Genomic DNA, 24,260 nt, shown 5'->3' with positions numbered 1-24,260 from the left:
TTTTGGATGGAATCAATTTCTTGGAATTCTGTTGTGTCGATTCCCCTTTACACTCCCTAATATAGATTGTAAATGATATATTCTTTGAAAAGGAGGCTCCCCATTTGAGAATACTTAGGAAGTGACCTCCATTAACTTCCTCTTGTGCCTCGGCACAGTGTGAAGCACAAGTCCCACTACCAGACCACAAAGTGTTACGGATGGGAGCTGCTTTTTAGCCTCTCCACAAAGCTGCAGAAGGGTTACCAATATGTGCTAGTGGCACAGTACAGTTCCATGAAATACTAAAACTTCTTGAGAGGTGATGAATATTCTTGGGTCCTTGGATGGCAGTTTAAAAACATCACCTCTATTTAAGATAAACTCTTTCTTCCATGATTCCACGAACAATAAAGCTGTGGCTTCACTTTCATCTCTCAGCAGTCAGATTTTCCACATCACAAATCTGAGAGGAAGGGCTCCCAGAGACCTAATTTGGTAGAGAAGAAAGCCAAAAACCACAGGACCACATGGTGTCAAAGGTAGAAGTTGATCCCAGGTCTTAAATTGAGTATAGTCCCTCCTTTGAACATCCCACAGATGAAAGGGATCTTAAGAGTCGAGCAGTAAGCCGTACACCAGTATTCTATCAAAATAATACAAGTAAAATGGGGGAGGGACAGGGTCCAAAGAAAAGAATGTGTCCTTTCCTTAAAAAGAAATGCAAAAATTGCATTTTAAAAGGATTAGATGTAAACTCTCTAAAGACGGGGTCTACTTTTTGCCTCTTTGTATCCATCCATTCACAGCACTAAGCACAGTGCCTGGCACATGGTAGGTGCTTAATAAATGTTTACTGATTGACTGGCTGAAGGAAAACCCTGAATCGTAGAAATTTAGTTTCATTTGGGAGGCAGGGCTAGAAACTGAGTTAGGCAGCAAACTCTGATCTCATACATATATTATAAAAATACCATTTGAAGCACTGAGAAACCAGATGCCTCCATACAGCTCTGGCTATGTTATGGTTTTCATTAACCATAGAGAAAAACAAAATTGTACCTTAAACAACTTATGCTCAGAAAGCACAAATAAATATGTTGTTAATGGCAAACCACTGAAAATTCAGTAGCAATGACTAGTCATGCAATTAGAAATGCACCCTTCTTGTAATCTGACACTGTTTCCTCCTTTACATGCACACCATTATTTTTAAAGCCAATTAGAATGTCTTCATCAGTCCACACCACACCCTCTGATTTAAATAGGCTGTCCATTCAGTTTAGCTCCAATGTACACTCACACCCAAGGACCGCCCCCCTCCCCCCAACACCCCCATTAAAGCTCTGTCTGGTTTGTCAAAGTCAAAAGCAGAAGAAAAACAATGACAAACTTGACTTTATAAATTAAAAGTATTTGCACTTGGCTAAACAAAGGCATGGTCCCTGATACTCTGAACCAAGAGCAAGAGAACAATTTAAATGTTTAGCTACCACTGCTTTTAAGGACTAAACTGAGACAAATGTTGGGCAGAAGTCAGATTTCCCTGTGAGGGAGATTTTGCTTCTTTCCTTTACCACTAAAGAGAGCTCAAGGCCCAGTTACTTTTATAAGCAAAACAACATTATTAACTGCACTTTGAATCAAGACACCAAGAGGATTAAACTGTGCTGTTAATAAGTGGACAATTTCAACTAAAACTCTGTAGCCATGGAAATGGAACCACCTCTATTACTGGATTTTGAACATTATAGATAAAAAGGTCCAGGACCAGTCCACCAGGTTTTTTCCTGGCTACAGTCTATTAACTGCTTGTTTACAATCCAAAACAATTCTAATTCAAAGAAGAATCATAATTTACAAGCCCATCTTGTTTCCATTCCATGATTTCAGCTCCACCTTGGCAGAAAAGTTAATCTTGTTATTGGAAGAGAATGGGTCTCCAGGTTCTCTTTTTGTCTTTGAACAAAACCACGTGACATGGCTCAGAAGGTCCTGTAAGTGAGAAACTCTTTCATTTTCTTGGGTATTGGCAGTGCTAAGACTTGGTAAGTTGTGAGAAAACTACGAAGGGCTTTCCGGCATAAGTGCTTCAGTGATGATAGGACCCTGGGTGCTGTCCAAAACTGGACGTGGCCATCTCTTGTCCTGAAAGGAAACAGCAATCAAGGCACTGGGGTATTTTTAAGCCAACAAGTATGAACAACAACTACTGCATGTACAAAAGGCCAATTTAAACGCCAGATCTGAAACATCATGAAGGCCAAACAAAACGTTTGCATTAGAATCTATAGGATGAAGTGATTTTCAATAATCTATCTTTGTATCCCAACAGTAATAAGGAAGAGGGCCACCAAACAAATGAACACTACTTCTAACTAGATTCTTGATCCTGAGAAGTTTCCGTGCAACTTCTATATCATTTCATAATATTGTGGTCTTTCAGTATAAGGACATATGACTAAACCTATTAAGCCTTCTAGATTAAAAAAAAAAAAAAAAAAAAAAAGATTAATGTGGTAGTATGGCAGAGAAACAAATACAATCTTATATACTTACCTCTAACTATACAAATCTAAAATCAAGTCATCAAGAATGTTCACAACCTCTCTGGTGCCTGATCTTTGAGTTGTTGTGGCTGAAAAAAAGTCATCCTAGAGGAGCTGCGATCTGCTATGGACCTTCTAATTCAACAAGAAGCCCCTTACTTCCTTTCTTCCCAGCATAAGCCACAGAAATACAGACAATGTTCTGCAAAAACAGCTACTACTTAAGTAAGAGATATGCATACCCTGTGGCAATAATTCCACCATGTGGAAAAAATGTGCAGCAAAGACCATTGGTCATAGGAGCAAATGCAACTGGAGTTTTCAATTCCAAAGCCCAGATCCTGAGCAGTCTAAATGAAAGAGAAATATAAAGTTATTTATGACTTTGGTGACTGAGATTCGACTGTAGACAGAATTGCAGACATTTGTGCAGACTCCCTCAGGAGTTCTCATTGACAATTCAATCCTCCTCTGCATCCATCTCTTACCTGTCATCTGCCACTGTAGCAAGGTATAAGCCTTCTGGAGAGAAGCGCACTGATCTCAGTGAGCTGGCATGGACATCACGGGTATAATCCAACTGAGAGTCTAACACGTGCCTGTGGGGAGGAAAAGAAGCAGGACGATTTGCTGTAGTTGTGACCGAGCCTCCTACTGCTTCCTCCCGGCAAACAGGCAAGCCCAAGGGAACATCTCAACCAGTTGTCCAAAGAGACAGAAGTGCCTACTGGGTGTCTTAAGGGAACGGGCACAGAAGAACCCTAACAAACTGATGGGGTTCCGCTTAGGCCAAGATATTGCTATTTTGCCAAAGTATGCATTTCCTTGTGTAAAATGTGTCAAAGTTCACATTTGCACCACATAATCCTACACAACTGTCTTATTCCCCTAATTATGATGGTCACAATTACATTGTGAACCACAATTCTTATGTAAAATAGAAAAAAGAAAAGTTTGTAGGAAAGCACAATCCATTTTGGAAACCATGGTTTAGCTTAGAAAACCCTACTCTTGACAGTACTCTGATTAAGCGAACATGTTAAAACTCTGGTGTTTCCCAGGGTCAGTTCTAAAGGAGGGCAGGCCCCTTCAAACATAGAGATGGCCAGAGAGCTCATGAGTGACGTCCCAATCGTTCACATACCCCTGCTGCAGAGTCGCATTCTGAAACCATCTTTCTACCCAAGGGTCTCTCTGGCTGCCCCATCCCTTGCCTCAGACCACAAGGTTCCCATGGAGGCTCCAAGGCGGGTCTCACATCATCTAGCCCACTGGAAAGTTCTGAGCAGGGGTGTGGTCCTTACTGAAGTGTCCTCAGCTTCTCTCCAGTGTAGGGATCCCACATGATGACACTGGTGTCATAGGAAGCTGTGACAAGCAGTGCCGAGTCAGGTGAGAAGTCACAAGAAACCACGCTGCTCTGGTGCCCCTCTAGCTTCCTAATTAACGTGTAGGACCGCATGCTCCAGAGAAGCACCTGAGAACAAGAGCAGTAGTCAACAGGAGAGAGCAGGGCTCTCACAGAAAAGGAGGAGGCTTCCCATCGCCCTCCCCTCGCTCTGAAGCCTCACAAGGGGCTTAATCAAAGTTAATAACTCTGACTCCCTAGCATCCCCCATCCACCCAGGTTACATTCCCCAAATGAAAGAGCTGAGCAGGTCTGGCCTCAGCAAACTGAACCGGACTAAGGGTTAAACCCCTCCAAAGTCCTCCTGATTCTGACAAAGAACATTCTGTTCTCACTCAGTCCCAATACTTCTACTCAAAGCCCCAGGGTTTCCCTCACAAACATAAACACCTTTCTCCTAAATGGCCAAGAGGTCCTCTAGGAGCCACGGCGCCCCACAAAAACAAATCTGGCACTGGCTGTTCTCAGCCCATGGGGGCTCTCTATCAGCCTGCTAAGCTAAACCTGAGAAGTAGCCATTAAACTGAAGTGGGGCTCTGGTGACTCCCCCCACCTCCCACGGCTCTGGCCTTCCCCAACCTCATTTAGTGTGTATGACACAAGACTCCATATAAATGCGGCATTAAAGCAAAAACAAACTACTCCCAAACTCAAACCTGATTTTCTGGGTCCTCGTCACTGACTCAGTCATGCGAAGTTTGAGAGCCAAGCTGAAAGAACACTTCATTACTTTATCACATAAAACATCCATTAGAGAGTATCTCTGGGCCTGGATCCTATTAGCTGACTGTAACTACATCAAGTGAAATGGAAAAGATGGGCTCGCATCCATGTCCTCACTTTAAACTCTGGACCCTTCAGCCAACATTTTGGAGAGCCTGCTTCTTTCACAATGCCAAACAAAGAGCTCTCCTTTGGGGAAAGGCTCAGCTTCCCTGCCTTCACCTAATGCCAGGAGCCTCCTACACGCAGACGCCCCTTCGTAGCCCAGTCCAGAGGCCAGCAGAAAGTCCACAAGAACCTCATTGTGCCTTTCATTATCCCGGTTTGTCCATTCTCCAGCACACCTAAGGGTGCTGTGGACGCCTCTTCTAGCTAAGCTCAGGCAGTGGGAGAACAGCTCTTAACATGGTGACTTACAGACTTCTCTCCTGCTGCAGAACACAACATGCTGCAGTCCGGGGAGATGGAACAGCAATAAACCCATTGCAGATGGCCAGATAGCACCTGGATCTGTTTGCCTGTCAAAGAAAGAGAAGCAAACAGTGATTCCGTTGTCAGGGAGACTGAGGAAGTGGCGACAGGGGCATCCAGGCCTCACAACCGCCATCCCACTCTCCACTGAGCGTGAGATTCTTTATGCTGTTAAATCTGCTCACATATTTAGTCACCAGAATACATGAAAAGTAGGCCAAATACTCCCTCAGGGAATCACAAACACTTTCCTGGGAGCTCTGGAGCACAGCGTGCTTTTCATGTCCACCTGTCCCTCCTCAAGTAATCTCCAATGGCTGGTCCCTTTCCTTACCCCTCATTTCTTAAAGTCCTTAACAGAGTGATTTCTCATTGCTCTAAAAATCAAGTTCAAATCCCAAAGACTCAATGGTTTCATTTTTTAATTCCCTTTTTACTGATAGAGAACACTCTAATGAATTATGAAAAAGCCATTACAATTATGTATGGCTGTAACACATTTTAACCTTCAAGTTATAATTATGATCAAGTTAGCAACTCTTCAAAGAGACGACTTAGATGAATATGCTTATGCAATTTCCCTCAGAGGAGTGATATAGGAGACTATAAAACAATGGAAAAAGAATCATTCATTTCACTACATTTTTTCAATAAAAAAAAAAGAAAAAGAAAAAAAGTCCCCCATTTCCCTGGAGATCCTTGAGCGTTCACTTCCCCACTTACCTCAATAGGTCCTGCTCCATCTGAGGCCACATATTGCCCTTTGGCCACTAAGCATTCCCCAAAGATATTCCTTTCTTATCCCCCCACCCAAAATCTCTGACAGCTTTCTCATACTGCCCAGATAAAGACAACTACTTCCATTCACCCTAAGTGATAAGAGTCTGGTGACAGGGTCACCTGTCGCTGCTCATACTACCTGTGGGTGTCTGACCTTTGGCAGTTGCTCTCTACACAATGCTCCAGTTCTTTATTTGCAAAGCAAAGGACTTGAACTCAGTCATTTTCAAGTTCCTTTCCAGCTCCAAATTTAGCCCAAACTCTTCCCCCAGAATGCCACTTTATTTATGTACTTACCCTTCTGCACCCCCTGTCTCAGAAAACTAAGTTAATCCTTGGCATGTACAGAATGCCCGTCTTATCGACAACTCATTCTATCTGGAAGTCTCACACAGCATCTTCATAAGATCCTGGGACACTTTTAAATTTAAAATAACTAAGGCTGTATAATAGGATGTATATCAACAGCATTTAAATGAAAATGTCTTGAAAACTTAGAGTAACTATCACATAAGATAAAATGCATTATTTCCAATCCTTCTGAAACAAAAATGGCTATGACAGAAGATAAACTGGAAGCAGGATTTTATAAACCCAACACAAAAGAAAAATATAATTTGTTCTCAAATAGCATTTATAATCTGCAGCTAAACAACCGACTACCAAAATTATTCAAGTTTGAACACTGCACAGGGAAGGCCCTTTCCTCAAGGCTAGCTATCAATATCTCATTTGTTCCCTAATTTACAACATCGGCCTGTTTTAAATTATGAAGGGCAGTGACTCCCAAAGAGCACAAGGCCGTCACACAGCACCAGGACCTCCAGTGGCTTCCCCGGGCTTCTAATAGAGGAGCAAGACCCTTTCTTTCAATGGTGTGAAGGGAGGCCATTTGGCCATGGGGGGGAAGCTATGGATCAACTATGCCAGGAATGCCTGGAGGGGAGGGGGGTTGCCACTCAGTTTTCTGCTTCTCATAGAGTCACTTCTTCTTTCCTACTCCTAGTCCTTTGGGGAAGAAAATATATGCAAATGTATTTTTTCATAATGTTCTCCCTCCAAGTAGGGACCAGCACTGTTAGCCCACTCTATGGGACTTTGTTCTAGGTATATTTCCCTAAAAAATATGAAACCTTTTTTCCAAGGAAAATTACACCAAGCTCTGAATGCTCTTCAAGGAGTTTATTGGTAGACTTTTTTTTTTTTAAATATTTCTAATAAGGAACTTAAGTTGTAGTTCAGCACAGCTATTATTATTAAATTTCTAAAAAAGATTTAGATCCAGATAATAGTTTTCCATTTTGCAGATGGGAAAATGGGCAGTATTTTCTTATAACTCAGGTAGTTTTATCCCATCCATACCATCTTTATTTAGATCCCAGATTCGAAGAGTTTTATCTCTTGATGCAGAAACTAAAATTAAGTTTCCACTGGGTGTGAAGCTCAGATCTCTCACCACATCCTGGTGACCAGACAGATTCAAAAGCAGTCGCCCTAAGGAGAGAAATACATTCATTAAATCTTTTGTGCAGGTGGTGTGACTCTTTTGCATGTTATTCAAGAAGGAGAGTAAGAGGGTCACTGCCACAACCAAAGGCAAATCAGCAACCAGCGTCCCACTAGAAATGGGTAAGTCATTCACCCTGGACCTTAGTGTCTCTCATGGGCTTCCAAACCTACCTGTCTGCACCTCCCAAATTTTGATCTGTCCATCGTTGAGTCCCGTAGCAAGAATAAGGCAAGAGAAATCCAGTGCTTGGGGGCAAACCCGTGCCCAGAGCTTTCGACTAGGTGGTGATGGCCACGGACTGAAGGCCAAACCCCAGACAATCTGACCACAATCCAATGTCTTTTCCTTTGGGCTGCCTCGCCCCTTGGGATCTGTTTTGCTGCTTCGGCTTTTAGGCTCAAATCCTCTGGGGATGCTGTAGGAAGAAGCAGTTTCTTAATTATTCTTTAGTTTTGACATTAGAAGTTCTAAATCTTTAAAGTTACAAGAGAACAAGTGGGCTAGATGACTCTACTTTTTATTCCTTCTGAGAGTCTCACTGGCCTTTGCTCACCTTCATTCACTCACCAGAGGCCTGTGGGAAGGCCTGGGCTAAGGTTAGGCATGGCACCAAAGAAGCACCTATCCAGGGAGTTCTCTGGAGTTGGGAGTGCAGAAAGAAAAAATGCAATTATCTTTTCGTAAGGAGAAACTGGTTGAAAGACTCCAGGCCTGAATGTAAAACTACCATACTCTATAGCCCCACTTTCTTAAACTATGGTTCATGACCCCATAGAGGCCTTATAACTGAATGTAGGGCTCGCAAAATTATGTTTAAATTGTATATCTATTTTCTATACCTTTATAGCGGGGTCACATAAAAATCCCTCAGGTCTTTGAAAAAGGGTCATGAGTGGAAAAAATTTAAGAAGCCCTAATCTACGGGAAACAAGCCAGACCTATTGGGGATTTGCAGAGGCAAAAAAAAATCTTGGCTCATTCTTATTCTGTTGAACAAATCATAATAAAAAATAAAAATTAAGGTTTTTAATGTGCCTTAGAAAGACCCAAGGAAATAAAATTCTGTCCTTGCTAATGCAGCTAGTTTAGCAAATTTTCGGTTCCCCTCTTTTCTCCACTATGCCTAAGAAGGAACATCTTTTTCCTGATTTCTCTGGCAGATTCTAACCAGGGGCAAAACCAAAGAAAAGTTTCACTCTAAAGTCACAGAGATCACACAATATTCTAGCGATAAAAGAAACTTCAGACATCAAATGACTTGCCCGTATCATAATCTAGTCAGTGAGAGAACCAAAATTAGGACTCATCCAGCATTCTCTCAGCGACATCATCTCACAAAAGACAATAGCCAAGTAAAAACATAAGCTGTGGAAAACTGATTTCCCCAGGGTTTTAATCTAGATCTGCTGGAGTTTATTCCTGTTGCCCTTCCTTCCCCAATTCCAAGACCAGAGACCTTCCAAAACTTCCAATGGGGTGAAAATCCACTCTGGACTGCAGTGTGCCACGGGGCAGAGCTAGAATGGCCTGAATACTGGAGCCTCGGTTCTCATAACTATGACCTTGTCATTTGCCTAGACATCTTTGTCCAATTGAAAATTTTTTCCCAGCCAGGAGAAGATAAACTACTCTGGGGTGGGTTCTGGGATAGAAGTCAATCCCAGAATTCCAGACCACAGAACTGACTATCAGGCAAGTCCAAGAAGAATTAGGCTTAGAAACAGGGTTAGATACAAAATTATGCCGTCTTTCCTCCCTCCATGCCACCCTTCCATCTTCTGCTTATAGACTGATAATCTAATTCACATGCTGACTGTTACTATAAAAGGATCAACAATCCACTGTCCCTAGGCCACTTAAAATTCAAAGCTACAGATGATCAAGCTAGATGTTTCCTTCATTGATTACTACATCATATTCCTTCATAACCATCAGTGCCAACCCCATCCTTTCTATGACCCTATTCTACTCTCCACCTACCCTCCTAGTATGCTCCCTGGGTTTTTCATACTACTGCTATAGAAACTATTTTATTTATGTTTTGTATTTTATTTCCTACATTCTCCCCAATTGAATGTAAGCTCCTTGAGGGCAGGACCCTTTTTTTGGCTTTTGATTTTATATCCCCAGTACCTATCAAATAGCAACAAACTCAAATAAATGTTTGCCAAATTGATCAAACTGAAAATTATCAAGAAGCTTAGCATTTAAGTTAATTTCTATGTTTACAGAGATCCTTAAAATTTAAATATGTCAGAGGATCCTCAGACATATAGGCAGCAGGACTAGAACCCAGCTCCTCCACTGTTCTCTATGCTACAGTGAGACTCAGTGCTCCCTAAGAGTTTCAGGCCAGCTTTTTAAAAACATGTCTCCTATTTCTATGTAGATAGTCTTCTCTTCAAGCAAAAGCCTTATTCCTGAAAACTGTCCCAGAAACCACATAATCTAAATGTACTCAAAGAAATACTTTACTGGACCTCATTTTCCCCATCTATAAAATAAGGAAGTTAGATCATGTGATCTTTAATACTTCCCAGGCCCCAAATTCTGGGATACTATTACTTGATATGGTGAATTCTTTTATTAAGCAAATAATTTTTTTTTTATCTGTCCATATTTTCACCTATCATAGAGGGCATATTTGTGGCTATGATTGTCTAAGGAAATCATAACCCCTTCCCATATGCCCTCATTTAACTTCAAGCCTTTCTTATTGAAAGATAGCAAAAATCTCCATTTTGCAAAATTTAGCTGGCTTGCCCACAAGCATTTAGCTAAGAAGTGGGAAGTATTACAATTATAGCCCCATTCTCTCAAATCTTAGTTTGATATATTCCTCTCTAATCTAATCCTAGCAATGGTTAGTTTTGAAAGAGAAAGGAACAGAAACAAGAGACTTACTTTGGAAGTAAGTTTTATAAAAACTAACGCTTCTTTTTTATTGATTGGAAAGCTCCAGGTGTAAAAAGAATAGCTCTCAGAGATCTACTCCAGGGCAAAATCAGTAACCCAGAAGGATGGACATTTGGTCTAGGAGCTCATGGAATTCAACTATAGTATCTGCAATACTATCATTATCCTAACAGGTTATTAATAAACTTTTGACTTCTGGTTTCTGAATTTGGCCAATATAAAAAATGTTAGTAGTAGTTTAACACAGTACCACAATATACTGAAAAATATTGGATTTGAAGCCTGAACACCTGAGTTCAAGTATCAGCCTTACCTCCCTGAGCCTCAGTTTGCTCATCTGTAAGATAAGGGAATTGATCAGAAGACCTCTGAGATCTTACCCAACTCTAAATCTACAAGACCTACAAGAACAGCCTTATATATAATTAGCATCAAAAGCTGATTAATCACACCTAATTATACCCATCCAAACAATAGGTCCTTAATGAGTGTTTGTGCAAATGTTTATGAGAGATACTAATCCTTCCTCTCCATCACTGTTATCAATTTTTGGACCATTTTCAGCTCCCCCATTCTTCTGTAGGGAATACATCAGAAAGGATTTGTTTTTAAAAGTTTAAAGAGGACACATGTTCAGAAATAATCAAAACCAAGCACATCTAAACACCTCTAGTATTTTGAGCAGCCCTTCCCTTTTAAAAGAGGATGGCATACTACTTACAACTGTTCCTCAAGGGGCCATGGAATCAGCTTGACAATACAATGTCCTTGAGACCAGGCAAACCAGGAACCATCAGGAGAAAAGGCAACACTCCAGGTCTCACAACTTGATTTCCAATCAAACTGGTGTGGGCGCCCTGGTTTCAGCTCAGCCAGTAGTAGGGGAACCTCTGAGGAAGAAAATAGCATGGTAACTGAAACCAAACTGTATTTGAACCTGGAGCCCCAAAGAACACATCCTCTCTACCTAACTAGCTCAGAAATTCTGTAAATAGCCTGCCCTGGGATTGATTACCTCTGTTTCTTTCAGGGTTCTTCTATTTTTTTGTCCCTAAGCAATAAACAGGAGCCACAGTTCACATTCCATCCCAATTACTCAAACTCTGGGCAAAGCAAACTACCAGTTAGTCATAACTTAAGACTAACCTTTGGACAGGTGACTATTATAAACAAATGTCAAATGCTTTCTTTCCCTAGATTGTCCAAAAGAGGAAAACAGCAAAGGTAAAACCTGAAAGCATTAGAATATTAAGCACGTTGCAGATTCCAAGACCTTGGGAAAACAAACAGAAAGGCCCTCTCATATAGTTATTTCAATCACATGCCCAAAGAAAATCAGACTTGTAACTTTTCCAATCAACTAAAAAAAAAAAAACAAAGATGTAGAGGAAAGGAGTGATATTCAAGTTCCCATAGTGCCTACACTTTCTTGGCACTCATGGAGTTGACAATGGACTAAAGGCACCCAATGTTCATGAGTATGTCCACTTTTACTTTATATTCTAAAACATGATCATAGAACTACAGAAGTAAACATCGAACCCCTTCAATACTAAGGATCTGAATGCCAGCAGGGCAGCATCGACTCCTAGGTAGAAAAGAAACTGACCATACATCATGAAGTCGTTACACTAGCGCTGTCTTAGGTGGCTATAATCCAAGACAAAGCATCCTTCTGGCCCTTTTGAGACCGGTTCTGGAGTATGTCCAGCCCAATTCTGTTTATCATATTTTAGGAAACCCACAGACAAGTTGGAACTTCTACAGATAAAAAGCAGGTAGGTTAGAGGCCTTAAGAATATGCCAAATGAGAACTGTGTGATATGTGGTAGTTCTCATCTGGGGATGACTAAAAAGAAACATCGTAATTATAAAGGGTCTGTAAGAAAAGAGAGTAGCCTTATTCTGCTTGGTCTCAAGGGCAGAACCAAGATCAAAAGGGAAAGCTGCAAAGAAAAAGATTTAAGATGATTAGGAAGCATTTCTCAACAAGGAAAACTGCCAAGTGGAATGAGCCATCTTTTTAGAAGTTGAATTCGCTCTCCCTGGAGATCTTATAAGAAGAGCTAGCAGTCATAAAGCACTGAGATTTGCAAAGGGCATTACATGTTATTTCATTTGATCCCCACAAGAACTCTGTAAGGCCAGTACTACTTCCTCCATTTTACAGATACAGAAACTGAGGCTGAGATAAGACTTCTGCCCAGGGTCACAGAGCTATTAAAGGACAGGATTTGAACTTAAGTCTTCCTGATTCCAGATCCTTACTACCAAGTTTCCACTTCCAGTAGAATGTGGATGATTATTTATTGGGGGGGGGGGGGGGGGAGGTGTCATAGAAGGATTTCTTGGTCAGGACTGACCTGGACTAAAGAGCCTCCAAGGCCTCTTTTCTAGCTCATTGTAAGATCTGGAAACCCAGGGTCTCTAATTTAAAATCCAACCTGATATTACAATTCATGTAGTTAACAGTTCAACTCTTAGCAGATGTTGATTTAATCTAGCTGATTAAAGATCATTTTAGGGGCAGCTAGGTGGCGCAGTGGATAGAGCACCAGCCCTGAATTCAGGAGGACCTGAGTTCAAATTTGATCTCAGACACTTAACCCTTCCTAGCTGTGTGACCCTGGGCAAGTCACTTAACCCCAGCCTCAGGGGGAAAAAAAAAAAATTATCATTTCAGTGCTTCCAAAGATCTGTGATTCATTTAGCACAGGCTTTCCCCATATACCCGAGAGATCTGACAGAAAAAATATAATCTAATATAACATGCATATAGGCATAAGACATATGTATAACAACTGAATTTATGTTTTCACTTGCACATCAGTATAAAATAGAAATAAATGAAATGAAAATAAAGTGAATAATTCACTGGACAATATATATCTCAAACATGCATATTTTGTTTAGCATTTTTTGGGCCAATTCCTTATGTTTTCTTCAGTTGATAATTTTTAAATGCTTCTTTATCCGAATGATAGTAAATCCACTCTTTATATAATGCCTTATTATGTCCTCACTTACAGTGGTGTAGCAAACATCAACTAATCTAGGGGAAGATCTCTTTATTCAATCCTGGCCTATCCCTAAGTCTCCTTGCAAGAAAAAACTATCTACACTCTGTCTATGCTTCCTCTGCCCTCCCCGCTCAACTTCTTTTCAAACTGGCTTCCAACCTCATCATTCAACTCCCACGTTAATTTTCCAGAGTTAACAGTGATCTCTTAGTTGCAAAATCTGGTTGTCTTTTTTTCAGTCCTAATCTTTCTTGACCTTTTACTTCTCTGCTGCATTTGACACCATTAACCAACCTTTCTCCAGGATTATCTTTCCTCTCTGAGTTTTCATGACAATCCTCTCTCCAGGTGCTCCTCCTACCCAGTCTCCCCAAGGCTCAGTTCTAGTCTTTATACTAGTTCTCTAGGACAAAATTAGCCCTTAGGGAATGAGGTTTGATTATCATCTCAATGTCAGTGACTCCCAGATACAGTCCCAGACTCTCCCTAAACTTCAGACCAGCAACCCCAATTGTCTATTAGAAATTTCCAGCTCAATATCCCATAGACATCTAAAATGCAACATGTTCAAAAGAAACTCTATCTTTCCCCACTAATCTACATGTCTCGAAACTCTGTTTCCATCCAAAGCATCATCCCTCTTCCATTGTCCCAGGTTGATAACCTTGAGGTTATGATGGACTCCTCATGTACTCTCCCTTACCCCCCCCATATGTACAATTGATGGGGTACAGCTCCTAGGAGAAACATAGCAGTGATGGGGTCCTCTGAATTTAGAGTGATTTTGTTCTAATAACATGTCTGTTCTTTGCTAAGTTCTTGGAATGTAGCCTCTTCAACTGGCATTATAAACGTTGCTCTTTGACCTGGAGATGGGTTTAAGCCCGCAAGTTCTTTTGAAACACCACACAACACTGGATTGCTACCCACAACCTTTTGGGATCTCCTTTCTGAACCTCAACATTTGGTGGCCTTGTATGACGAGAGAATGGCCTCCCCTGGCTTGATTCCCTCTTTGTCAAGGTTAAGTCCCCCATTTTTTCCCTCTCAATCCTATAGCTGGGACACCTCAAACAACCTGAAGAAAGTTTGTCTGGATTGTCTTGAGCTTTATGCTTAGCAAATTTTCCTTGACTGGGGATGACGAGACTTGGAAATTCTTGCAAATATTGGCAAAGTTCCTAGGGAACCTTTGCCATCTTTCCACCTTCTCTGGGATGCTAAAAAAGATGAAGCACTATAGGATGCTTTTGGCAAAGATGGGACAGAGCTCTTTCATGTCATTTTTGTATGTGTCTGTGTCTCTGTGAAGAATGTCTTTTTCATGTGTGTTCTGTGAACTAGATTTTGTTACCTAGAAAGATTTAAAACACAACCAGCAAGAAAAAACTTTTATGCTGTAGTCAGAATGCTAGGAAAATTTCTTAACATCCTTGATTCTCATCTTAAAAAAGGAAAAAAACCTAACTTTAACCTCAGCTCTGGCCAAACTGGGGGCTACAGAAATAAAGTTGGCTAATTAAAATTAAAATAACATCTTAGCAGATTCTCAAGGTTTTGAGAGCAATGATTAAGAAATTTGACAATTAATCATTGTAAGACTGCAAGAAAAAAAAAAAAATCCTGAAACATTAGGGGTAATTCCAGGAATTCACTCCATTCTGAAAGAAAAGAAATAGAAAAAAAAACAAATGCAGTAAATAGCAACTTTTTGCTAATCTTTCTGATAGGGTATGGCTTCTAGAGGAAATATAGCAATAATTTTAAGGTCCCCTGATCTTAGAGTACTTTTGTTCTAACAATCTGTCAATGATTCTAAAGTCTTCTAGTTTTAGAATAGATGATCCTGAGACCTTAGATTGCTATTGTTCTAACAATAATTCTGTTAGTGATTGTAAAAATCTTCTGGCCCAGGAATATAATATTTCTTCCCTTAGACTTTAGGGAAGATATATTAAGGATCCTGAGGCCCTCTGACCTTAGAGTGTTATTATTCTATATCAGATACATAATCTGCTGGTCAGTGATAACCAAATTCCTGAGACCATTCCTCAGTTCTGCTTTTTGGCTATAAAATTAACATATCAATCACATGAAGAACTGGATAAATTTGTCTCCTTGCTCCTGGTTTTTTGCTAAATTCTTTTGGAATTAGCCCACTTCAAGTGGCCCTACAATTACAATAAACTTTGTCTTTTGTCTTAGAGATGGGTTCAAGCCTGGAAATTCTTTTGAGACACCTCAAAACACCAGTCTGTGAACCCCAACCTTTTGGAGTCCCTTGTGAACTTCAACACTTCCTTGACTCCTATTTTGTCTGGGGGGAGTCCCCTTCTGGTCCTTTGGGAAAGCATCCCAGAAGGTATTAAGAGATCCTCTCCACTCTACTCCCCAGAGTCCTGAATGTATCTCGGTTGTGGGGATTGCTAACAAGATCAATATAGTCCAAGTCCCTCTATTTACTAACTCCTCTCATCTCAGATCAGATTAAGAAGAGAATGCTAAAGATCTGTAAGGAGTTATTGTCATCATGTTAAATTTAAAATTGGCTTTATATGTGGAACAGGAAGGATAAGGTGAAAAGCCTCATCAGTTCACCTCCGAGTATGAGATGTAGAACACCTTTTTTCCCCCTTTACAGAGTGGGGAGAAGTATCAAACAGCACAGCCCATGAAAACACTAAAGAATAGTTGGGATGGGCAACAGCAAATTCCGCTGTTATAAGTTTGTAAGCAGTTGTAAGATTGCCAGTTTTCTTGAAACCATCAGTGTAAGCAAGGTCTTCAGCCTTGAGAAATTAACCTGTTTCAGATGGAGAGTTCCCTAACAAGGAATATGTTTACTAAGAAATTATAAGCTTGTTTAATAATTGAGCCTTTTGTAGAAGGATAAGTTTGAACATATAAAACACATTCTCCTATGGGTCCTGGTAAACTTTTTAAAATAATGTATCTACAAAATAAACCCACATAAATCATCAGCATTCTTATATGTCACTAACGAAATCCAACAGTTAGAGAGAAATTCCATTTAAAGTAACTACTGATAGTATAAAGTACTTGGGAATCTATCTGCCAAGGGAAAATCAGAAACTATATGAGCAAAACTATAAAACACTTTCCATACACACACACACACACACACACACACACACACACACACACACACGAATAATGTATCTAGCCCTAAGCTGCAAGTAGAATTTGCTATTAGAAATAAAATCTCTTGGGACTGTAACTGATATTCTTTTGAGTTCTGAATTCAATTGCCTGATCATTAAGTTATTAACCAACCATTCAAGAGAAATGCTATAAGTTACTCAGAGGAATGCCTTCCTGAACTGTCACAAATGGATGTCTTATCTGAGCAAGAGCTGGGAGAACAACCTTAGCTTTTGCTCAAGGTAGAATCCTTTTGACTCAGTTTCCCAATTCTCTTTCTTTCTTTCCCATCTGATTCATGAGATAGAATTGTTACTGAATGATTGGTTGTCAAACAGAACTAAGGATGTTTTATCCTATCATATAAGTGTGCACAGACTGAAGCTTAAAGGACCTATTTTGATGCTATTATAATCATGTCCTTGCTTTTTTCCTCTCACAAATTTCTATAATCAGAGTAACTGGTCAGAAGAAGCCATGACCCCAATACAAGTATCCCAGAGGATACTGGCACCACCTAGCATGACAGTGTGAAGTGAGGATTCTACCTTAGATTTTAAAAATACTTTCTTTTGCATACCATTGCATACTCACAATTTCATTTTGTCTTTGAAGGGGCAAATCCAGAGGGAACATAACCCCCATCAATTAACATGGGCAGTCAATGTTCATAACTTGGAGGTAGCTCAGGGCTTCCGTGACAGCCTTCACATATTTGGAAAGGCACTTGATCTGTAGCCCAACCTGAGAGGCTTCTCTGGGTGCAGCCATAAAAACCCTTAACTTTCTGGCTTCTTGGAGAGATAGTTTCTTTGTCTAAAAGCCCACTTTGCTCATCAGTCTGTTAAGTATTTGTGCCATGAATTAACTCCCATCTCCCCTTTGCTCACAGCAGGGAGGAAGCAATCTTATCAGAACCTTCCTGAAAAAAAAAAAAAATAGCTTCATACTTTCCTGGGCTTTTGTAGAATCTGGATAGCTAACTGTAGTTATTGCCAAGACCATTGATGATTCTATTCAAGACCCTGATACAATTCCCCTCAAGCTTTGATCAGGCTAAGGTTTTTAAAACCCTGAAAGCTAAACCAATCTCTTGCCCTGGCCTTATAAAGTCTTTTATGCTATATGTTGATGAAAGTTGGGGCCAGGTCCTAGGGGACTTGATTCTTGACTCAATTCCTAGGAACCTATCCCAGTCCCCTTGCTTACTTATCAAAGAAACCTGATGTCTTTAGGATGATCTCTCTGCTTTAAAGCAGTGGCTGCCACAAATCTTCTAAAAGAGGAAGCCTCAAAGCTTACTCTAGGCCTAAGCATTGAAGATTCTAACTCCATACTGGGTTCAGTGCATTTTTGCCCTCACAGAGCTTTAGAATTAGAAAAAGTCATGAGAGTGAAAATTTATACTGACTCCAAATATACCTTTCATGTTTTGCATACTCATTGAGCCTATATGGAAAGAAAGCAGACTTTTGACAGCATGCATGTATAAATAAATAGATACATAGATAGATAAATGAATGAATAATGAAGCCATCTTCAAGTCACATGCCTCCTCTCCTCAGTATAGACCCCCCTAAACAGGGACAGCTCTAGTCCCCTTATCAGAAAATGAGATCTCCGTCCCTTTGTCCCAAATGAATTTGGGGTTCAAAATGCCTAAGAGGGTTAATGATAGAGTTTAGTTCCTATGGGGAAATAGCACCAATGGGATCCCCTGAACTTAGGATGCTTCTGTTCTAATAATCTGTCTGATTCTAAAGTCTTCTTGAAGAAGGGACCCCAAAACTCCTTGAAGGAGAAATTCTCCTTGGATTCTGCTTCAGTGGGGGACCCCGCCTGAGGGAAACAAGATAAACAGCTTCATTCTGTTATCTAGATGTGAGGTTGGTTCAGTCCTGAGCAAAAGAATTCCAACCTTATTCAATTAAAGAAACTCATTCAATTCTATTCAAATTCAGCTCAAGCTGAAACCCAGCTTATAGCCAAAACTCCTATTATAAAAGAGCCAATCTAAAATCTTCTCTTTGCAGAGGTTCTAAACATACCATGCTATGCCATGCTATACTAAGGAAGCCTCTGCCCACTGGATAATATTATTTTCCAGTGTCACCCTCTCTTTATCCTCACCTATTTCTCTAACAAGACTTTATGCCTCTCTGTTGGGATTTCTAACCCTTACAATCCCTATTTGGTTTGTAAATTACAGAGAATCCCTGTGCCACCAGAAGGGGGTTCCCCAAAACTCCCTACCCTTGTGCCAAATCCAAGGGGGCACAGGGGAGTCAAACCTCTCCATTTGGTTTCCCAAACCCCAAATCTGCCACTAGACCTTACCACTTAGCTCCCTGACCACCAGAAACTCTAATCTCATTTTGGTTCCTTAAATATAGACCTCACCATATTTTTGGTTCCCATACCAGGAGCCCCCAAAACTAGACATCCTCATCATATTTTTGGTTCCCTAACCGGGAACCCTAAAAACCAGACTTCACCTCATCATTCTGGCTTTAGGATAGTCCTACAAACATTGCTGACTGTCAAATAGATAATGTGCTGGCCAATGATATAACCAAGTTCCTGAAACAATAGTGAATAGACAATAGATAGGCCATAAAATTACCGTATCAGTTACAAGAATTGGATAAATGTGTCTCTTTGTTCCTAATTCTTTGCTAAATTCTTTCGGAACTTAGCCCTCTTCAATTGGCATTACAATTACAATAAACTTTTTCTCTTGACTTAGAGATAGGTTCAAGCCTGCAAATTTTTTTGAGACAACCTCATGACACTGGTCTGCAACCCCCAACTTTTTGAGGTCTCCTTTCTGAATCGCAGCACAATCAGCTATCAAATCTTGTTACTTTTATTTCCATAATATCTCCCCCATCTAACCCCTCTCTTCTCTACTCAAAGAACTATTATCCTTCCAGTCTAATCCTAGTTAGGGTTAGGGAAAGACAACTGTCATATCATAGAACTTAAAAAAACAATAAGCATAACAAGGGACCTTGGCTTTGATGAAATCATTCTGAAAAAAACTCCTTCCTTGGAAAGACTGTGTCAGCATCAATCTTAAAAATAAGTATTAGAATCTGTCTGGACAATCAGGTCAAATGAACAAATGTAAGCATGTAAGGCACTAAGGTAGATACAAAATAAGAGTCCACTGTCCTCTAGGACCTTGAGGAATCTCGTAATGCAGACTGCTGTTAATAATGTTAAAATTGCTAGCCATATCTTTATTTTTGGTTAAAAAAAAAAAAAAATGAATGCATCTTATGCTATCTGTGCAAGCTCCCAAGAACTTTCCTCACACAGAGAGTCTATCAAGGACAGTATATAATCCCAGACACAATCCAAGAAACAAGTTCTTATAAAGCTGGTTTCACTTTTTTTGGAAAATCAATGGGAGTTGTGAATAGCAATTTGGAATTTCTCTAAAAATGTGACAAAAATGTCCATACCCTCTGGATCTCTTTGATTCTGAGATTCCAGTACAAAACTTTTATACCAAGGTCAATGAAAAGATAGTCCCCACAGACACTAAAGTATTTATAGCAGCACTTTCTGTGACTGCAAATAAATGTAATGGAATATGATTGTGTTGTGAGAAATGACATATGATGAATACAGAAAAGCATGGAAAGATTTATATGAACTGATACAAAAAAGTCAACAGTGTAAAGAGTCAAGAAAAAATATATTCAATGGCAACAATGTAAATGAAAAAAAAAATCTAATGTGAATATTGCAAAACTACAAAAGAACATAATTTGAAAGATATATGAACACACTCCCACTCCTAGTAGAGGTGGAAAGGTTTATGAGTGAAGCAATTTGCATATATTTTCAGTACTTTCCAATAAATTGGTCAGATTTGTTCTTTTCTCCCTTTTTTGTCTTTAAAAATAAAATCTGTTATGAGATGATTCCCTGTGAGGGAAAAGGAATCTGGAGAGAATTATGGTGATTATGGTAATTTTTTTAAAAGTGGCTTCAATAAAAATATATTTTAAAAAGGAGAAAGAAATTCAAGGAGAAGCTGTCAAATGCAACATCCTATCTGCCTGCATCTAATATTAAGGGCCAGGACAAAAAATTTCTTGGTAAAAGGTGTCATCAGTTAAGTATTAAATAAAAAAGAAATCATCAGATAACCCAGATAGGAAGGCTGGCAAAATTGCTATCACATACCTCCCTGAATACCTACCTCTTTCAGCAAACAAAGAAAATGCTATCTCCCGTATTAAAAAGCAACAACACCCCAGGGAAAATGCCCTGATTGAAAACCAATAAATCTACTGTAATCTCTATTTTTGATCAAACCACCTAGAAGCACATAAGTCTAGAGAATTGTTCTTCCTACCCCTAAAAACCAGAACTCTTTATCTAATTCAATGTTATTTTCATTAGAGTAACACAATATTCTGGGATGCTGCTGCCACCACCCAATTAGGTTTCCAGCCCGAAAGACTAAACAATTCTGAAAGTATGATCCAAGGACTACCAGGGTCCCCAAAAACACTTTCAGAGGATGTGTAAAGCCAAATATATGTTTTCATAACTTTTGTTTTTCCAATGTGGTGAATACCAATAAATATAGCAATCTACACGAATAAAAGTTCTCTGTAGAGATCTTCAATCCTGAAAAGGATCCAGAGAACCAATTTAGAAGTTCTATTTTCTTCTGAATCTCTCATCTTAACCAATCATGTTTCTATGAAGTGTTCAGGGTTTATAGCCATAAAGATCAATTCATCTGTATCTTTCTTTTCCCAAACAAGATTATCTACTTGCAAGTTCTGAGTTTCTGGACCAATCAAAAATGATATCACTTTCTTCAAACTGCATGAGGTATTGTGACTGATAAGCACCTTTGTACGTGGAAAGTCTAGTCTTCTCTACAGCAATGCTAGGGCAACAGTAAAAGCCTGGAGGGATTTAGTGTCAAGAGGTCTAGGTTTGGATACAAGATGAGCAACTCACTACCTATCTGAATTTTACCCTTAGGGTAAACGACAGCTCGTTACAGGTAAAACTCGTGGAATAGGCTCCGAGATGCTTTTTAATTCATCTATTGAATAATGAAGGCCCTAGACTAGATGATTCAAGAACTAGAAGACCAAGGGGCGAGTCTTCCCATTCTGAGGCTACACTACCAAACAAGAATTCACTGCCAAGTAAAATGGGAAAAGCATAAGCATATTTATTGACACTGAACATAGCATCATCTCATCTGATCAGCAAGTAGCCAAATTTCTTAAGACATACCCTGAACATGCAGGATAAAAAAAGAAGGAGCAGGTTCTCCGCGGCTAACTTTCTCCTTTGAACAAATTCCAAAAGGAAGAAGGGACTAATATGACCCCGCAAAGACTAAATGAGGAGCACACCCGATCTTCCTCATGTGGGTATTCCCATGACCACCTCCCATCAGCACATTTTCTGAATCAGTCTCAAGGGTTTCCCTGGAGAAAGCCGTCGGTAGAGTGCAGGTGGTACGGTTATTCTGCATCCCCCAAACCTCGGGGGGAAATCTGATCGACAGATGTGAGAAACAAGACGCCAGGTTGTCAGATTTGGTTTTGGCTTTGGGGTGGGGGGAGGGAAGAAATGACTTAACAGCCATCGAAATGCTTCTCAACCCAACCAGAGCCACCACCCCAGTGGGCTGCGGGTGCAAATATTGAGAAGATCTTGGAAAGAAGGTATTAGAACGAATGTGAGGGGCTGGGAAGGAACAGCTCGGTGTGATTGCAGAAATAGCCCCTGCCTGCCCTTGGTCTAATCCCAGCTCTCTAACTTCACTGGACCGGGGGTAAGAGAGGGTGAGATTAGTATCACACACACCAGGAGGGGTCATCTCACAGGACGGCGCCCGGGAGACAGGCTCCAGAAACAGCAGCTGTCAGCGATGTTTCCCGGGTAAAGTTTCAGATGCAGTGAGGATGGCAGGTTTGAGGCTGGACCTCTGACATCAGCTGAAGGACAGCTCCGGGAGTGCCCGGTCACTAGAGATCAGAAGGCTGAAAACTGAAGGGGAGGGAATGGGAATATTGGGGAAAGATACTTAAGGGTGAACCACCGCGAGGTCACGTGGCAAAGCCCACTCACGTGACCCTGGCCAGGTCACTTCTCCCTCTGGGCCTGTTTCCTCATCAGTGAAGTAAGGGCTGGATTAGGCGACCTCAGAGGTCCGGGATTCCAGAGCGGGAGCCTAGTTTACCGCCAGCCTCGGAGTAAACAGCCAAGGAGGGGACACCTTTTAAAGAGGAGGCTCTTCCTTACATCAACGCTGAGAAGAAGGGAGGGAGGGCTGATTGGCTAGAAGGGAAAGTAGAGGATGAGGATGAAGAAGAGGCAGGAGGGGGCCAGAGGAGAGACAGAACCGCGATCTTGTCCTGCCGAGCCACAAAAGGTCACAAGGAATCAGAGGGCCCCCCAAGACCCGCAAGGGGCAGAAGGGGGGATCCGCCCACAAGCCCGCATCCTGTGGACCAAAAGCAGATCGTTGGGAGAGCCCGGAGGAGCCAGGGATTCTAGGAAGAGTGGCGGGGGAAGGAGGGAGCTCCAGGGGCGGTCTGGGCCGCCCAGACTCGGGAGAAGTAGGGGAGGAAGCTGCCGGAGAAGTCTGGGACAAGAGGCCGCTCCTGGGGGCCACCCCACAGAGCAGGGAGGGCGCTAGCCAGGGCTGCCCCAGGGGAACAAAGAGAGGCCCCGGGGGAAGGGGGAGCACGCAGGGAGGTGGCGGGACAATCCTGAAAGAAGCCGAGGTCTGACCAGTGAGAGAGGCTGTCGGGGCGCACACAGCAGGGCACGAGGCCGTCGGGGCGCACACAGGGCAGGGAGGACACCGGACTCCTCATACCCGGGCAGGCAGACACAGGGGACAGCGAAGGTTATCGGGGAGGATTCCGGGGTACGCAGGACACGGGGAGGGGAGGCGGGCGGAGGGAGAGGACACGACGCGGGGAGATGGGAGGAGCCTGGGCGTGGCTCCCGGAAGGACGGCGCCCCCGGACCCCGGCCCGCCGCCTCTCACCTCCGGCCTCCGCGCCCCCCGCGCCGGGCCTGGCTTCCATGAGGCCGCGGGGCTGGCGCCGGGCCCGGGCCGCCGCTGCTCCTCCGGCCCCGGATCCTGCTCAGCGCGGGCGGCCCCTCATGGCGCGGCGACCCCGGCCGGGCGCTCCCCGCCCGCCGGCTCCGCTCCCGCTCACGGCCCCGCCGCCCCTCCCGCCTCCGGGAACGGCCATCAGCTGCTTCCCGTCACGTGGCGCGGGGCGGGCGCGAGGACGACGCCTCCTTCCGGCGCTGTCTCCGGGTGGGGAACGGGGCGGGGCTGGCTGGGGCGTGAGGACGGAAGGCGGGGCCAGAAGGGGAGCGCGGGATTGAAGGGGCAGGGAGATGGGTGGGGCAGAAGAGTAAAAGCTCCGAGTGAGGGAGCGGCGCGTGAAAGGGGTGGGGAGGGAGGGGACGGGTTAAGCCGAGAGGCGGGGCTAAGGGGGTGTGGGCGAGGCGGGGCCAGCAAGCGGAGGCGAGGGGGAGGGGCGAGGGTTGAGGCACGAGCCGGGGGCGGAGCCAGGGGAGGATCACTGATAAAGGGCAGGGCTGTAGGGAGCGGGGCAAGGGATGGGCCAGAGTGAAGCAGGAGAAGGGACCACACTATGGGATAGAAAATCATTCAGCCAGTATTTATTATGCATCTACTGTGTTCCATGCAGTAATCATCTATCAGCACC

The 24,260-nt window shown here is 42.1% G+C and overlaps 1 protein-coding gene across 2 annotated transcripts; it reads right to left on the bottom strand.

The window, feature by feature from the left end:
• Nucleotides 1-816: 816 nt before the first annotated feature.
• Nucleotides 817-23,706, bottom strand: WSB2 (WD repeat and SOCS box containing 2). 2 transcript variants are annotated; one of them, XM_074296694.1, is made up of 9 exons: nucleotides 23,564-23,706; nucleotides 11,058-11,226; nucleotides 7,591-7,835; nucleotides 7,273-7,404; nucleotides 5,077-5,177; nucleotides 3,833-4,005; nucleotides 3,017-3,127; nucleotides 2,771-2,878; nucleotides 817-2,127 (listed from the first exon to the last, which is right to left on the bottom strand). In XM_074296694.1, exons 1-9 carry the CDS (start codon nucleotides 23,601-23,603, stop codon nucleotides 1,965-1,967), a joined length of 1,242 nt encoding a protein of 413 aa, XP_074152795.1. In that variant the 5' UTR covers nucleotides 23,604-23,706; the 3' UTR covers nucleotides 817-1,964. The 2 variants fall into 2 exon arrangements, with proteins under 2 accessions (XP_074152795.1, XP_074152798.1); XM_074296697.1 differs by lacking the exon at nucleotides 23,564-23,706 and adding an exon at nucleotides 22,372-22,508.
• Nucleotides 23,707-24,260: the final 554 nt, after the last annotated feature.

Source organism: Sminthopsis crassicaudata, chromosome 1, assembly GCF_048593235.1.
Source record: "Sminthopsis crassicaudata isolate SCR6 chromosome 1, ASM4859323v1, whole genome shotgun sequence".
Taxonomy (NCBI): Eukaryota; Metazoa; Chordata; class Mammalia; order Dasyuromorphia; family Dasyuridae; genus Sminthopsis; species Sminthopsis crassicaudata.
This window is presented reverse-complemented; position numbering and strand designations above follow the sequence as displayed.

Bases quoted from the DNA above. Each gene is read 5' to 3' on its own strand.
- WSB2 (XM_074296694.1), bottom strand. From the start codon at position 23,603: ATGGAAGCCAGGCCCGGCGCGGGGGGCGCGGAGGCCGGAG. The intron at 5,178-7,272 runs GTATGGATGGGA...TTTCTTTGACAG, and splicing joins CTGGGATCTAAATAAAGATG to GCAAACAGATCCAGGTGCTA. The intron at 2,128-2,770 runs GTATGCATATCT...GTTTCCTTTCAG, and splicing joins GGTGGAATTATTGCCACAGG to GACAAGAGATGGCCACGTCC.